Genomic DNA, 17,555 nt, shown 5'->3' with positions numbered 1-17,555 from the left:
AAGGACTAGAAGCTCCAGACACTTTATATGGTTTGACATTCTGGTGTTACATATACAATGGAACCATCATATTCAAGGTAACCCATCCGCAAGACTGGCAGATCTGGAACTATACTTGATAATTAGATCATGCTGATATTGTTTACTTGGACTTTGTTATTTTAACTCACATGCAACTGTACTCATTTTACATGTTTATTTTATAGTTTGCTTTTTCTCTTTTGATTTTCATCTGTTATAACAGTTTTCTTAGTTTTATATACACTATAAAATGAAATAAAATATTCACCAAAAGAAAGAAAGAAAATGAGATGCTGAGAAAACTGTGAGCACTTTGCTCAGGGTTTTTTTTTGGGGGGGGGGGCAGGGAAACCCGCATTGGGAAACTGATGAAAACAATAAATTTTCATTACTGAAGGCATTAAGCTGTTAAACCGGAGAGATTTGGAGGCCGTGTACAAATTGATGCTTATACAGGATAAGTTTTACGTACATGGATGAAAGACACAGCAATGAAATCAAACTGTAAACTTCCAAGGCCCTACCTTTGTCTTCCCAGTCATCTTCTTTAAGAAGCTGAGGGTCCGCCCCAGGGTGGTCCCCTCCCTCTGCAGGTACACCTGGTCTTCGGCCTCCACCGTGGTGGCGTCCAGCCGCCCGCAGCTTCCAGCACCGAAGCTGAAAGCATGGAAAAAGTGAGAAAGGAGGAAGGTAGCAAAACAAGCACACACTCACTCACTGGTACCCAAGCCAAACAATCCCCCTTTTTGTTGTTATTGTTTCTAGGCCAGGAAGTAGGGAGGGGCCGGCTCCCTTGGCGGCCCCCAGTGACCTCAGAGGGTGGCTGCTCCTATTCCCGGCTGGGGAGAGGCAGCACAGAAGCATCACTGTTTGCTTAAGCTCCACTAGCAGCGAGCAAAAAAGAAGCAGGCTGCACATCATCACCTGGGCCGTGAGCAGAGATTTCAGTGCCCCAGAACCTCTCACAGGCAGAGGCACCCCCTCTGTTCCCATCTTGGGGTCTCTCCTGAAAAGGACTTCCATTAGTGCAGGAATCGACTGCCACGGATCTTTCACTGCTACCCTCATATTTGAGCTCATCACTCTGATCATTAAAAAAAACCCAGTTTAAAGCCTTGGTGCTTCCCTTTAAAGCCCCAAGCAGCTTGGCATCCAAATTCCTGAAAGCACACCCTTCTGCCCATTCAAACTTGCTGGCACCCTCAGATCTTCTGCTGAGACCCTGATCCAAGTGCCTTCCTTACTGGAAGCACAGGATGCAAATCCCAAAGAAGAGGCAATCCTGGTGCAAACTTAATGTTTTCAGCACTGGGTTAATACATTTTTATTTTCATTTTAATTCCCATAATCCCTCACTCTGCTTTGTAATTCTTACCTGCTGTCTTTTATTGCAGATGCTCAGGTGAGTTTCGTATTGTATTGTATTGTATTGTATTGTATTGTATTGTATTGTATTGTATTAGGTTAGTTATCTATATCTGTTTTGATTAAACTGATTAAAGAGCCAGAATGGTTTTGCGGTTAGAGTGTTGAACTACTAGGACCTGGGAGAGACCAGGGTTCAAATCCCTGCTCAGCTGTGGCTGATTATATGAGGAGGGGAGAACAATGTACATCACCTTGAACTCCTTGGAGAAAAGATGGAATATAAATGCAATATAACAACAACAACAACAACAACAACAACAACAACAACAACAACAGCCTGTCTCAAAAGTCAAAGTGGGGGTAACATATATAGTAATAATCTTATTATTATTTGTCTATTATGAAGAGAAGGAGGAACAATATCTCTACCCCCTTTATATATTCTGGGGAAAAGTATTTTTGAACTTTATTTATTTTGCACATGTGTGCCCCACCATTCAGCCAAACGGGCTCCGACAGCAGCTCACATGATGCAATCCCTATCCGCAGGCTTACAATCTAAAAAATGTGGCATGTAAGAAAAAGGGACGGGGAGGGAAGAGGAAAACCAAAACCAAAACTCAGGCACAGTTTCTGAACAGCTGTTCCTATAGTGTCCAGCTGACACAGTTCAGGGGCAGGAGGTGCCTGGTGGAGCTGCCACAGCAGAGCTGATAGAGCAAACTCTGCTTTCCCAGCTCTCCCACTGCTGGAAAGGCAAGACACAGCTCCTAAAGAGCAAGATGAAGGGAAGAGGGAGGAGACTGGCAGTGACTTCTGTGATTCTCCTTGTCCTTTTAAGTCCCTAATCTTACAGTGATCTCTAATCTTCATTCACCAGCAGATGATCGGAGATTAAATCTTACTGCCTAGGCCTTGTGATCCAATGCAAGGTTAAATCCCGCCCTCCTGACCATCAGCTGATGTCACCAGTGATGTCAGCTGATGGGAGTGGTTTGGGAAAAACAGCCTGATGGACAAAAATGGACACTCTGGAGGTCCAAGATATGTCCATTTGCCATAAATTCACCACCCCTGATTTAAAAGGTTTTTTAAAACATTTAATATCTTTAAAAACTCAATGTGGTATACACTGTGTACAATGGAAAAACAGTTTGCATTAAGATAAAAATATACCATGAGAGCAATAAAACAGTGTTATTTATGTATTTAATGCCCTTCTATCCCATTTTTTTTAATTGAATTTATATATCCCCCTATACCCGGAGGTCTCAAGGTGGCTCACAGAACATATTTTTCTCCAAGGAGCTCAAGATGGCATATATGGTTCTTCCTTTCATTTAATCCTCACAGCAACCCTGCAAGGTAGGTAAGGCTGAGAGGAGTGACAGTCCCATGGCCACATAGTGAGCTTCATAGCCAAGTCGGGATTTGAATCCTCATCTCTCAGGTCCTAGTTCAACACTCCAACCACTATGCCATACTGGCTCTTAACTGGCTCAGCAACTAGATTTTGTAGTGGGGGTGGCAATTTTTTCCCTTGTCACCCAAGGTCACGCCCAGTGAGCTGCAAGGCTGAGGGGATTTGAACCCTGGTTTCTTTCAGGTCCTAGCCCGGCACTCTAACCACTGCACCACACTGTTTTATTTTATAAAACAGATGGGGGGATTCTTACACATAAGATCAGGGTCCGGGCATGCATTTTTGTACATGATTTTCACTAACATGCACAGTTATATGCAGTATATGCATTTTTGTACACATGACTTGGCTGGAGAACTACACTGCAAAATTCAGAGAAGTGTAGGTTTCAAAGGAGGGCAGCATCACTAGCTCTCCAGGTCTACCCTAAAGTACTTGGCCTACACACATCCCTGGTTGCTTTCATTTTTAGTAACCTCCCCACCCCAAGCCTACTGCCTGCAGACCTCTAAAAATAAAACTGGTGCCAGTGATCCCTAGAGGGTAGGGGAGAAGGAGGTTTTCCTGGAGCATCAAGGGACCCTCGGTGGGGAAGATTTAGCATTAGTGATAATTAAACAGCTACGATTCTCCCCTTCAGAGTTAGACCTGTTATGGAAAAGTTGGATTACACATCTGAGCAGTGCAAAGAGAATCGTGGAAGTGCGGCCGTATCAGCCAAACAATGCTGCCATTCCCCTTGAGATCAAGGCCTCCCAGGTCAGGAGCTGATCTATGAGCTCAAATCCCACCACCCTCAGTCATATCTGAAGGGCAAGAAGTGTGACTCACCCATTGGACAGGCTCACAGTGTCACCATAAAGGGAGATCCCTGGCAAGGAAAGGGAGAAGAGACATATTTTATCTACTATGACAATGTATATATCCCACCTTCCTGCTTCAGAAAGTCCTCATGAGTTACCTGCTTTAAAATCACAACAGTGAAATATCAACAATAAAAACCCTGAAAACAAAACTGACAGCGAGAAGGGGGGTGATTTCAGATGGGGGGGGGCAGATCTTAATGCTGGAAATGGGTTGTTGAGATATCATAGAATCATAGAATTGGAAAGTTCAAGCCCCTGAAATGCAAGAATATGCAGCTGTCCCGTATGGGGATCAAACCTGCAACCTTGGCATTATCATCGCACAGGGCTTGTTTGCAACCAGTTTCCCCCCCCCCCCTCTTCTTATACAAATATTAAGGCACATGGTCACCCAGAGCTACCAGTATATGCAAATATCTGCCCCATTTAAGACTATAGAACCTTTATTCTTAATAATAACTCACAGGTGGATAATACTTTTATTTTTACATGTCTTTATTATTTTTGTATTATTATTTATTATTTGTAAAAGGAATCTTTGCATGAGTTAATATTTTATTATCCATTTGGAGCTGCGTTGTATTTTTATATTTTTGACCTTCTGGTCAGTCACACTTTACAGTTTACATTTTTGATTCTTTGTTTCTTTTCTTTTTGTTATGTTTGCACATTTTGTTGCTGTTATTAATAAATTAATACTTTAAAAAGCTTTTTCGAACATTGGATTTTCATACAAAAGATAAATCCAGATTTTTAGGGAGTTGGGGATATGGACTAGCATTTTGATGCCAATAGTAGTGCCTGAGGGCTGCAAAAAAACCCCACAAAAAACTTGCACGCATCACACAATAAAACTCCATTTGGAAGCCCCACAACTAAAGCAGCAGCATAAGCAGAGCGAAACTGCAGAAGTTAATTACTGGTTAAAACCCCAGCAGTACAGAACAGGGAACAACAACACCGACATCTCCCTGGGGAGGGAATTTCAGAAGTGGAGTGGAATTGCAGAGAGCACCCCCTCTCCAGTCACAACCCCACCTGACTTTCAAAGGCAGCTGGCAGCTGGATGAAGACATCATCTCAGAGGAGTCTTTATTATTTTTTATTTTTATTTTTATTATTAAAGATTTTCTTGGCTTACAAAAGTGTGAGCAATGTTTCTCTCTTTTTTCCAAGTTACATTTTTACAGATCAGTTTCATTTGTTGAGACATTAGTGTTACAATAGGAAGGAAAAGGGGGAAAGAGGTAGAGGTGGAGGGGGAAAAGGTGAGTGGGGCAAGGTTGGGTGGTGATGTTTCTATCTAAATAAAAATGTAAATGTTCGTTTGTTCAAAATCTTAAATCTCAGAAAGTCCTTCACTGATTGCTTTGCAATTTTGACACAATGTTGCATTCGAATAGGGGAGTGTTTTTATATACCTATCTTATATAGATGTCACACCTGTGACAGGTAAAAACATGATTTTGGCAAAAACAGCGCCATCTGTTGGACATAAAAGCAGAACTCACGAACCCCCCAACTCTGAATCCGCCAGGGAAGCAGGGCTGGTCTGAGGGGGGACCTTGGAGGAGAACATGGGGAAGGAGCCTCTCCGCTAGGAGAGGAGGCAGGCAAGAGTTCAACAGGAGAAGCTGTGGGGAGGCAGGCGAAAACAGGGTCTCCTTCCAGTACCGGGAGGGGGGGGGAGAGATATTCGAGGGAAATGTCTGACAGAGGGGGGAGGGGAGGAAAAGGGCCCCTCCCTCAGGAACCCCCCAACTCTGAATCCAGCAGGGAAGCGGGGCTGCATCCACTTAACCACTCTGAGGCACAGCAACGCATGGCCGGGTACAGCTAGTTTTACTTAATATATGTGTGGCGTTTGTGTCAGCGTTGCTTGTGCAGCTTCTCTGCTATTTGCTTGTGTTCCTTTGGTGGTGAGAGAGGTTGGGGTTGGCCTAGTCTTAACCGGAGGGAAGGCTTCACCTGAGAGAGCAGGTGGGCCTTCAGACACCACCTGCTCTTGGTCTGTTTTGGAGTCTGAACATGCAAGAACCCCACAGAGGGAGCAACAAGGAGCAGCCAGAGGCTCAGTGGTAGAACATCCACTCTGCATGCCTAGGGCTGAACCCAGGCTCCAAAAAATCCTACTTTTTAAAAACACAGTGGAACAACTGTCATCACTTAACCCAGTGCTTCCCAAATGTTTTCGGGCCACCACACACGTGGTTCCATAACCTCACCTCCAGTGCCCCTTCCCCTATAAAAACATTGTTCAGAATAGCAGTTTGCACAACCCACTATGGAAGATAATAACACAAGAGAATTCAAAACACTAACAATTAATTGCACATTCATTCAAAATCTAGTTAAAACTATTCAGTTTAATTAATTCAACAAAACTGATGAATTTGATCCAATACCAGCTTTTCAAAATCTGATAGTCATTTACACCACCAGCACCCCACTCAGGAAATCCCACTGCCCCCTCAGGTGGCACTACCACCACTAAAAGAGAATCACTTCCCTTTTCACATAGCATAGCCTTTATATTGTTTTCTCCCCTGCACCCCCATTTAAACTGCAGTTGGGGTGGCCAATCATGATCAGGAGTGCTGTGAGGGCAAAAGTCAGCATTTAACCCTTTCCACCCTCCCCCAAGCCTAGTGAAAATCACCCTCCCTTTCCCCTCACAAACATATGGGGCTGGGGAAAATGGGCCAGCCCACTTGACTACAGAATGTTATTTGGATTCCAGAGGTCTGGAACCAGAGTTTCAATTCCACTTCCAGGATAGCAGTGATTGGGTGCTGCTTCATGTTCCATGCCTAGAAATGCCCCACCCCACCCCCAGAGTGTGCACACTCACCATCTGCTTCTGCTGGGTAGCTGTCAATGCCACTCATGGAAACAGATTTGGACAGAGAGTTGCCATTGGAGTTCTGGGATGCATGATATGCTTGCATCCTCTTGGAATGTTCCTGAAAATGAGAGCGGGCTATTAATGTCACAAACACCACCACCAACCCTGGGCAAAGGATTCCTCACTTCAGCAGCAGGAGGGCATAGAAATATGGGACACATACACTCTACTGACCTAAAGCCCAACTTACTACTTCATTAGCTTTCAGTAAACTGAAAGCTACTCACTTCTTCATTATTATGTCACAAGTCGCACGTGGCCAGTCCTTAATGAAACTTGGCTGAAACTAAGTTTTGATACAGGCTGAAGTGAGGGGAAGATAAAACCACATTCTTAATATGACGTTCTACCATTTTTAGCAACCATTATGACAACAACAAAGGAGAATATGTAAGAGCTTATTTTCAGTCACTAAACCTGCTTGAAATGCCATGGGATCCCCTAAAGCTTCTGAAACTGGATATTCATTCTTTCATTGACATGGATACCTGTGAGCTAAATGGGTCCAGAGGGCCTCTCTCTCCACACAGGTGTATCAGGAGAGGTTCCAACCTCCTCCACCAGCTCCTAGGGCCCCAGCCAACAGCCAGAGCAGGAGCAGTTGGAAATTCTGTTCCAACTGCCAGCTGCCCAGGGAATACAACAGCCAAAGGGGAGGGTCACTTTGGCCTCTAACCCTAGGCTGGAGGAGCAAGGGCTACTGAGCCATCACACTGCCTCCATCCCTGCAAGGGAAAATCAACCTGGCCCTGAAGGGGAGATGCAAGTGACTGTCAACATCTTGCTGCCTCATTCTAGCATGATCAAATCAATCCCTCCTGTAACTTCCTTCTGTCTAATATGACCCTTTTGTTTCTTATCCTTTTTCATCTGCAAGCACAGCATTTTCCACCAACATTTTGCATCCTGAACTTTAACAAAATGACCTTTTTGGGGGTCTGGAAAGCGGGATTAAAAAATCTAAACATACATCCGTACCTGAGAGAATTCCTGGTCATCCTCCTCTTCATCCTGAAAGAGCAGGGACTCCGTCTCATCGTTGCTACGGATGATAGGGGCTCGGCGGGGGTCCCTTTGGCTCTGAGGATGTCCGTCCAGTTGCTCAGTGGAGGAGTCAACTTCCTCATGGGCTAGTCCTTTCATACTCATGCTGGAAAGGAAGCCAATCAGACAGTCAAGAGCTGAAGAAGTGTGCATGCCCACGAAAGCTCATACCAAGAACAAACTTAGTTGGTCTCTAAGGTGCTACTGGAAGGAATTTTTTAATTTTTATTTTGTTTCGAAGAGCTTAAATGTGATCCCATGTTGAGCTACCCTCACCCAGTTATAAAGGACCTTCCCACTGCACTCAAACCTGAGCATTTTTCAAAAGTGCACAGATATAGGAGGGCGCAACTGTTAAAATAATGGTTGCACCAAGTTCATACTCGCAGCCTGATATCAGTTTCCCAACTTGCCATGCACTCATGTGCAGACCAGCTAGCCAAACCAGTGTGGCATAGAGGTTAATGTGCTGGGCCAAGACCTTGGAGGCCACGGTTCTTGCAGCAAATGAGTGCATGGCCATACTCACTATACTCACCAGAGCTTGCTGGACTTGACATCCATCAGAAACTCAGCAAATCCTTTCTGTCCGTAATGTGATTCTTGTCTCACCACCACCTTCCCAAAGCTCTTGAGAAGCTGCTTCTGACTTGCAGAGGCACACTTCCTTCTCTAGAGCTCCCCACCACTGAATACCATTTGCAGAAGTGGGGAGAGTTTCAGTCTTTCCAAGCAACTCTTTTTGCAGAGAAAGGGAAGGCGGGGGGGGGGGCGTTGGAAATCCCAAGTGGGTTTGTCCTCAAGTCAGAGGCAGAGGAGCTATACTCCAATATATGCTATTTAATTCTAAAATTCTAATAATAATAATGTTGTTGTTGTTCAGTCGTTCAGTCGTGTCTGACTCTTCGTGACCCCATGGACCAGAGCACGCCAGGCACACCTATCTTTCACTGCCTATATTACAACAGTTTATTACATGCCCTTCACCCTAAGGTCCCAGGGTGGGCTACAACAATTAAACCACAATATTAAAAACAGTTTTAAGCAACTTACAAACACAGAAACAAGGTGGGTCCTAAAACATACATTTCAAGGGTCAAAGGTCAGTGAATAGTGAAGGTCCCAGATGCACCTCCGTGAAGAGGGAGTTCCACAACTTATGGGTCATCATGGAGAAGGCCCTGTCCCAGGTTGCCACCACTCCAATCATCTGAGAGCAGAGGAACTACCAAGAGGGCCCCCCTCCACTTATCTTGGCGCCCAAGATGGTAATTTCAAGTTTTTGGGGATCTGAATTGTTTAGGGTTTTGAAGGCTAAGGTAAGCACCTTTAATTGGGCCTGGAAGCGAACAAGCAGCTGTTTCAAAACACAGGTGTTAAAGAGAATCCCAGCCAGAAATTTGACTGCAGCATTTTGTCAGACATCAAGGTTGAATAGTTAAAAAGGTATGGTATAGTTAATTTTTTTTTAAAAAAAAAAACACTGCCTTATACAGAGTCAGACAAATTGGCCCATCTCGGTACTGCCTACATTGAATGGCAGTGGCTCTCTAGAGTTTTCAGACAGGGGGCATTCCTAGCCCTATCTAGGGAAGCCAGGGATTGAACCAATGTCATCTAATCTCCCTGCAAACAAATCAGGATGCTCAATAAACAGGTTGTCTGGAACAGACCTTAGCAAGAAAATGCCTTGCTGCCAGAAGGTGGCAACCCAAGACTAGTTTGGATGGGACCATCAGACCAAGCTAGTTTGGGAAGATCCTCACACCATGCCACAGAGTTCAGGTGCTTCCAGGTGCAAGTTTACAGGCAGGTGCTAGAATAGTAGTATAAATGGTGGCTGGGAAAATAGGTATACCAATTCCATATACAGAGTGAGGTTGGGGGGAAACAGACCTGAGACAGCACCCCTGTGTGGAAGCAGCCAACTCACACAGCACATAAACTCTGGGGGATTTGCTGCCACAAGGTGCAGTCATGGCTGCAAACTTAGACAACTTTAAAAGGAGGTCAGACAAATTCATATAGAATTCAGAAGGTTATCAATGGCTACCAGTCACAATGGCAATGTTTCTTTTACTAATTTATTGCATTTATATCCTACCTTTTCCCCCCAAGGAGCTCAAAGTGGGTCTCCCCCTCCTCCTTTAATCCCCACAACCACCTTGCAAGATAGGTTAAGCCGAAAGGCAGTGACTGGCTCAAGGCCACCCTGTGAGCTTCATGATCTCTCCTAGGTCCTAGTCCAATACTCTAACCACTGCACCACACTGGCTTGATGTTCTACCTCTTCTATCAGATGTGGGTAGGGTCAGAAGCAAAAGTGGGCAGAACAATAGATGTGTACAGTAGGGTACATTCTATTCAAAGTTTCTGTACACACACAAACACACACACCCCTCTATGCAGGCAGGCAAGCAAGAGGCATTAACATAGTTCAAGGACACATTCCAGCCGGGTAAGAGCACTTGAGGTAGGTGAGCAGCAGAGCCAGTGAGTGGGCATGCCCAGGGGCAGGACCCAGAGTGGCCTGGAGTGCTCTGTTTGCATACACACCCACACACCCTGAGCCTGAGCTTCCATTTTTTACAGTAGTTCAGACCATTTTCTTCGCATTTCCTAGCTAGCTGAAGAAATGAACAACTTTGAGCACGTGCAGAGAGCTAGGTCCTCATCACTGCAGGCTGTACAATTAAATTGGATTTGGTGTTCTTTTGCAACGAACCCATCCTCCACCCCCGGAAAACAACCTGGAGGTTTTCATAGTAAGGAAAGTCACAGGAAAATGCACCGGACAGTGTGAAGTAACAATTGCTTGATGCAACATCTTATACCCTTCCCCACAAATGAGAATGAATACAGTGGTTCCTTGGTTTACGAACTTAATCCGTTCCGGAAGTCCATTCTTAAACCAAAGCGTTCTTAAAACAAGGCGTGCTTTCCCGTAGCAGCAGAGGACTCAATTTAAAAATGGAACACACTCAACAGGAAGCGAAACATGTTCTGCTTCCAAAGCAAAGTTCACAAACCAAAACACCTACTTCCGGGTTTGCAGTGTTCTTAATCCAAGTTGTTCATAAACTAAGCTGTTCTTAAACCAAGGTACCACTGTACTCAATAAGCAGCCCAATGTTCCATAACCATCACCCGCAAACAAATCTGGATGAACGCCAAGAAAGCAGCCTTTCTGTCGCCTGGATGACGGTTTTGTGTGGACACCCCACAGCCATTCTATATTAAATGGTTTGTGTAGGAGCAGCCGCAGGGTGCTCCCAGGTGACCTGTTTATTAATAATTCAATCCTGATTTATTTATTTTTGCAGGGAGGTTAGATGACAAAGCAAGTGTTATTCCATATTTTCTATTGCATTTGCTCAATACTTATTTTCTCATCACTCATTATTGCAAAAAGTTTGATCACGGGGGCAGGGGAGCAAATTTGTTTCACAAGACCCCTCAAACAAATATAACTGTGCAAGCAATTTTGTTGGAATGTGATTGAATCCCTACCTGAAGTTAGTCTGTATTTGTGAGGTTCTACATGAGCACAAGAAATGAGGTGCAGCGTATTTCCCACTAAGAGGTTTAACAGAGTGTCTGAAACCTGAAAAACAATGGTGCTTGTAACAAGGCAAAAAGGGGGGCAGGGATTTTCCAGAAACCAGGATCAGAAAATAGGAGCTGTCCTAAGTAAAGAGTGGCAGTTGAAAAGAGAGAGAGAGAGAGAGAGAATGAGAATAGAGCACTTCCAGGTGTGGTTTTATTGTGAGATGGGTGCTCCTCATGCAGGCAATGATTGATTGATTGATTGATTGGCCTGCATATCCCACATTTTTCTCCTAGGAGCTCAAAGTGGTGTACAGGGTTCTTTCCCTCTTCATTTAATCCCTACAACAACCCTATGAGGCAGGTTAGGCTGAGAGGCAGGGACTGGCCCAAGGTCACCCAGGCAGCTTCACGTGGCCAAGTGGGGATTTGAACCCTGGTCTCCCAGCTGATACTCTAACCACCAGCTCTCAGCATCCACAGGACCTCATTAGTATCAAAATGCTATCTTGTATTTCTACCCCACCCCCAATTTACTCCAGATCTACCCTTTCAGTTACAAAAAAAACCACCCTGCGTTGCCCACAATCCATTTGCAATATCTGCTGCCTTCTGGAGCAACCAGTAGAAGCCTGGGATATGCTCAGCCCTGCTTAAAGACCGCCTTTTCCTGAGTGAGGTCAGCTTCTGGCCTAAACATGCACCTGATATCATTTTCCACTCAAGGTCAAGCCCTAGCACCACCCTTGTGATAAATTCTGTCTCTCCCTAGCTGTTTTAAGCTCTTAAAAGAATACAAAGGCTCCCTGAACGTGGAACTAGCTAGAACCTCAGAGCCTAAACCAGGGGTCAGCAACCTTTTTCAGCCGTGGGCCGGTCCACCATCCCTCAGACCAGGTGGTGAACCAGACTATATTTTGAAAAAAAATATGAATAAATTTCTATGCCCCACAAATAACCCAGATATGTATTTTAAATAAAAGCACATATTCTAATCGTAAAAACACCAGGCAGGCTCCATAAATAACCCAGAGATGCTTTTTAAATAAAAGGACACATTCTACTAATGTAAAAACACACTGATTCTCGGACGTCCGTCGGCCGGATTGAGAAAGCGATTGGGTCGCATGCGGCCCACGGGTCTTAGGTTGCCTACCCCTGGCCTAAACTCTCCTACAGAAACAGTGCAACAGATTTGCAGCCATAGAAGTCAATGCTTTGTCCAGACACCATAGATCAGGAAGGGCTGTTTTCCAAGACAGGCTGCTGAGAGGGAGAGATAAAAGGGGAACAAAAGCAGCAGAGACTTATGGGAAGACCAAAAAGGGACACATGACTTCAGAAAAAGCTTGGCATCACTTGCAGAATCTGAAAGACTCTTATTCCCTCAAACGAGATTTTTCGGGGGAGCCCTTCTCGCAGTCCCATCACCCTCAGAAGCATGCTTGGTGGGCTAACAGGAGAGGGCCTTCTCAGCGGCTGCTCCTAAGCGTTCAAACTCCCTTCCTACAGAGGTTAGACTGGCTCCTTCTTTGTTTTCCTTCTGCCAGCAGGTGAAGACTTTCCTGTTCCAACAGGTTATTGGAAATGGACTGTTTTTAAGGAAAGGGCTGGTGCTGTGATGTTTTTTATTGCAATTATCTGATAGCTCTTTTATGTAGTTTAAAGTCTACCCATGTTTAATTGTTGTTTAATTATTGTCGTCCCCCCCCCCATCTCTATTTTATCTGAAAGCTGCCTTGAGTTCCTGTCAGAGGAAAAGGTGAGTTATAAATAAATAAATATCATCACATCTACCCTCTTGAAAGGACACTAGGATCGCTTCCACATTACCTGTTTACCCAGCTTTCTTCCTGATTCATTTGCAGGGTGTTTATACTCGGATGATTACGCGGGTTGCTCACTGAGCATCCATCCTGATTTGTTTGCAGGGAAGTTATATGACTGTCGCATCAAGTAATTTCTAACACACTTTCCTGTTCATCTTCCCATCACATTTCTTACCGCAAAAAGTCTGATTTTGTACAGGAGTGGCAGATTTATGGTCTGCGGGGCCCTATGTGCATTCCTTTCTGGGGTTGCCTTTCCCTGTCAGGGTACCTGGAGGCAAATTCCCATTCACCACAGACAGACAGATGAATGACCAATTACATTTATAATATTATTATGGTTTACCTTCGCTGATCAAAATCCGGGTCATCCTCAAGCACTTTCCCTGGCTCCCAGCTGTGTCTCCGGAAGGAGTCGTAGGCATGACCAGAACTCCCAAGCATGCCCAACCTGCGCATGTTAACACCCAGGAATCGACCTTCCTCCTCCTCCTCCTCTTCCTCTTCCATCTCCTCCCAGCCTCCTGCGGGAGGCTCCACAGCTGACAAGCAGCGGCGCTTCTGGACCCGTGAAGGGCAAGGGGTGCATTCACAGGGGCTCAGGACCAGCTCAGAAGCAGAACCACTCATTCCCTGAAGAGCTCGTGGATCCAAAACGCAGAAAGGCTTTGCGGAATGAAAAGGGGGGCTGGAGAAAGTAGGGGCTGATGTTAAAAAAACAAAAAAACATAGCCCAGCTTGCAAAAATGATCACACATTTTTATTACCCTTGTACATACTCTTGTATCAGTTTACCTGCAAAATCCACTCAATCACTTCTGTCTATGGAACTGGCACTGTTACAGGTGCTACATAATACCTGTTCTGCATTGGTGAGAATTTGGGCCTTTTTCCAGTGTGGTGGCACCCACACTTTGGAACTCCCTGCCAATTGACATCAGGCAGGCGTCTTCAGTGTAATGTCTTGATGCTTTTTTGAGGTCTATTTAGTGTTGGCAAAGTGGGAATGCAATTTCTAGAGGAACCCAGAACCCCAACCATCAAATCTACACCAGGGTTGGGGGACCTCAGACCCAGGGGCCAAATGTGGACCTGAAGGCATCTCCAAAAATACATTTTAGGGGTAGGGTGCAAAAGTGACTCAGCCCCTAGGAGTTGGCCCCTTTGGAGCAGCTGTTTGTGAAAGATGCTGAGAGTTGTTAAAAGCCCCTATTCCCCCTCAAGAGCTACAATTCCCAGTTACCTGGGAAGAGAGATGTGTTTGTTAAGCCACTCTGGAAAATGTAGCTTTCTGAAGGAAATAAGGGATTCCTAACTACATAGCTGTCAACCCTCCCTGCTGTTTCCCAATGCTATAATATGGGAATTTCCCGCAAAAAAGGGAAAGGTTGACAGCTATGCTCAGCACCCTCAACAAACTGCAGCACCCAACATTTGTTTGGTGGAAGCCAGAGTGACACCTTAGTGCTTTAAATGTCTGGTGTGGATGTGCCTAGGCCAAATGCCTCCTATACAGCTACACGCCCCGGACCCCCATTATAAATGGATATTTTTTCAAGATACCTTTGCAACATTATCATTCCTAAAGCAGGCCGGGAATACGGTAATTAAAATTCCTGAGGCAACAACACAGAGGGATCTGGTTTCTCACACAGCACCAGCCTGGCTTTGGCCATTCAGGCCTACCTCACAACTACCAGCCAGGCCTAGAGTTGCTACGCTTTCTCCCAAAATATCAAAATATTAAACACCAGTGGGAGACTAAGGTTCAAATCCCCACTTGGCCATGAAGCTGACTGGTTGAGCTTGAGGGCCACCAGCCACTGCCTCTTTGCCTAATCTACCCCACAGGGTGGCGGTTGTTGTTGTTGTGTGGAGGGGAAGAATCATGTACGCCACCTCAAGTTCCTTGAGGGAAGGAGGGATATAAATGCAACTAAATAAATAAATATGCCCTTATACTTTCTTTTGTTTACTTTGGCAGGCAAATGGGAGAGCAAAAAGAAGGAAGTGGAGGCTCCCCCCCTTTTAAGTGCACTCCCTCCATTGCTGCCTTAGTTACTGATTAAAGTTAGAAGAATTTTGGCAAAAGTGGGCTCTGTCTCCAGCGGCCGACGCCTCAGCGTCTGGATGGGCAGACAAGGGGAACAGCATAGAGCCTCTGCATTGTTTGTGCAACGTTAATGGGGGGCATTAAAAGGGGAGAAGGGTAAGACAAAGAAACGCCAATTTAGATGGAACCTGCAGATACCTTAGAGGGGACGACATAGCGGCCCAGAAAGGGGCCACATTCACACTACGCACGATAGCTCTTTTAAGCAGCCATGGTTTCCCCTGGGAGCTGTAGTTTGGTAAGGGAACTGAGCTACAATTCCCAGAGTGGTTTAACAACCCATCTGCCTTCCTGGCAAATGCTGGGAACTATAGTTCTGAGGGGGAATAGGAAATAGCAATGAAGTGAGCTTGGATCCACTGTCAGAGCCTGTAACCTCTCAGTTTGCATTTCTTAGTGCAGAAAGTATTGGTCTGATGTGTAGAGAGCTTTCCTATTCTGATTAATTCAATAGGACTCTGGAAGCTTCTCTGTGAGAAAGAAACAAGCAGACGGTTCATGATGTTTGGGTTATTCCTTCAGAGAAGTTGAGAACAGCTGGTTCAAACTGGTTCTCTTATCTCTTCTGGCAAGGTCATGCTGACTATAATAGCAAGGACAGAAGGAGCCTGGGTTTCTCTTTCTATCCCTCTTCCTTCTGGTGTGGTGCTCTGCACATATGAGCTTAGTGATAAAGTTTTAGACTTATTATAAGTTATTGTAAGTTAGTTATGTCTGCTGCAACTGGATTTCTAATGGACAGTGCCAATCCTGAAGGTATTGGATTTGTGACCATTATGCTCATTTGCCTTCAGTAACAGTAAAGCTCTGCTGGATGAAATATTCATTGCCTCTGGTCTATTTTTGGGAATCCTGCAACATTTTTAAGTTGTTACTCTGCTAACTGTACAGTGGAATCTGCTCTGGATCAATACTGAGTAGAATTTCATGACATAACCCTCTCCCCGTAGCTCCAAAGGCTAAAGCTTCCATGGGTAGACCATTTAACTGAAGTTGCAAAAATATTTATAGCTGTAACCAACTCATCTCTAAATGGCTGTGCTTTAAAAATGAAATGATATGCGAAGAAAAGCTGGAATTTCAGTTTTTCAAACTAAGCAACTTTGTATAATTTACATCATATTGCATGCGGGCCATAGCTCAGTGGTAGAACATCTGCCCTGCCTGCAGAAGGCCCCAACTTCAATCCACAGCATCTTCAGGTACGGCTAGAAGAGACTCCTGCCTCAGACCTTGGACAGCTGCTGCTAGTCAGTGTAGACAATACTGAGTAAGAAAGGTCAATGGTCTTGACTCAGTAAAAGGCAGCTTCCTATGTTCTTTAAAAGGTAAAGGTAAAGGGACCCCTGACCATTAGGTCCAGTCGTTTCCGACTCTGGGGTTGTGGCGCTCATCTCGCTTTATTGGCCAAGGGAGCCAGCGTACGGCTTCTGGGTCATGTGGCCAGCATGACAAAGCCACTTCTGGCAAACCAGAGCAGCGCACGGAAACGCCATTTACCTTCCCGCCGGAGTGGTACCTATTTATCTACTTGCACTTTGACGTGCTTTCGAACTGCTAGGTTGGCAGGAGCAGGGACTGAGCAACAGGAGCTCACCCCATCACGGGGATTCGAACCGCCTACCTTCTCATCAGAAAGCCCTAGGCTCTGTGGTTTAACCCACAGCGTAAAATCCTGCAAATTAATTTTCTGTTTTGCACAAGGAATTCTGGAGGCTTGCCAAATCTTTAGCCTGAGCATGCTGCGTTAATGGATCATGAGTGTATATTCAAAGCCCAATGCCACCATTTTAATGAACAACTTTATTTCTGGTACTGCTGGCAGGGGCTGATGGGAGATGTAGTCCAAAACAGACTGGATCCTGGAGACAAAGGTCTGAGTTACATATGAATTAAGAGTTTTGGGAGGTATTTAGACCAGGGTAGTGTCACAGAGAGAAGGGGTTAACTTCATCCCCCACTGCAAATGCACCAATCCAAATTGGGGACCCTCTGTGGCTGCTTTTAAGTTTTTAAAAGAACTCCTCAGGTAACCTGATTACTACCAGTAATTGCCTGAATGCTTAGCCTGACCCAATATTTAGGCAGAGGAAGTGTAAAAATAGAATGAAACAATGTACTGTTTTCAACTGGGACCAAAATATTTTAGTAACTAAACTTTAGGATGCCGGACAAGGAATGTGGCTTCATGATTTTAGCCTTCATCTAAGCATTTCTCCACTTGGGAAGATTTGGGATTGGGGGGGGGGGTGCAGTCAGACGAGTTGTTGAAAATAAAACATCTTTTGTTAACCCAACCATGGCACCAAATCTGTACAGCAAAGATGCCCATCATAAAGCCCTGCTCAAACATTCCTTTGGCTTTGATCTTGCACTTAAATGGCTTTCTAACCCAGCTGGGGTCAGATGTGATCATAGTTTTGGAGGAACTGTGTCTCCA

The 17,555-nt window shown here is 44.9% G+C and overlaps 1 protein-coding gene across 2 annotated transcripts in view; it reads right to left on the bottom strand.

Annotated features, from left to right (window-relative positions):
• ARHGEF2 (Rho/Rac guanine nucleotide exchange factor 2) overlaps nucleotides 1–13,632 on the bottom strand; it is a 95,079-nt gene extending 81,447 nt beyond the window's left edge. Inside the window, exons 1-5 of one of the 2 annotated variants that reach the window (XM_033136453.1) lie at nucleotides 13,349–13,632; nucleotides 7,562–7,733; nucleotides 6,530–6,641; nucleotides 3,644–3,683; nucleotides 546–678 (exon numbers count right to left, since the gene is read on the bottom strand). In XM_033136453.1, coding sequence (XP_032992344.1) covers nucleotides 546–678; nucleotides 3,644–3,683; nucleotides 6,530–6,641; nucleotides 7,562–7,733; nucleotides 13,349–13,632 — 741 coding nt within the window. Of the gene's footprint in view, nucleotides 1–545; nucleotides 679–3,643; nucleotides 3,684–6,529; nucleotides 6,642–7,071; nucleotides 7,157–7,561; nucleotides 7,734–13,348 lie in introns of those variants that run through there. The other variant, XM_033136454.1, reaches the window with a different exon arrangement.
• Between the last annotated feature and the right edge of the window lie 3,923 nt (nucleotides 13,633–17,555).

The sequence above is a fragment of the Lacerta agilis genome, chromosome 17 (genome assembly GCF_009819535.1).
Source record: "Lacerta agilis isolate rLacAgi1 chromosome 17, rLacAgi1.pri, whole genome shotgun sequence".
NCBI lineage: Eukaryota > Metazoa > Chordata > Lepidosauria > Squamata > Lacertidae > Lacerta > Lacerta agilis.
Note: the sequence above shows the minus strand (reverse complement) of the source record. Positions and strands in the feature narration are given on the sequence as shown.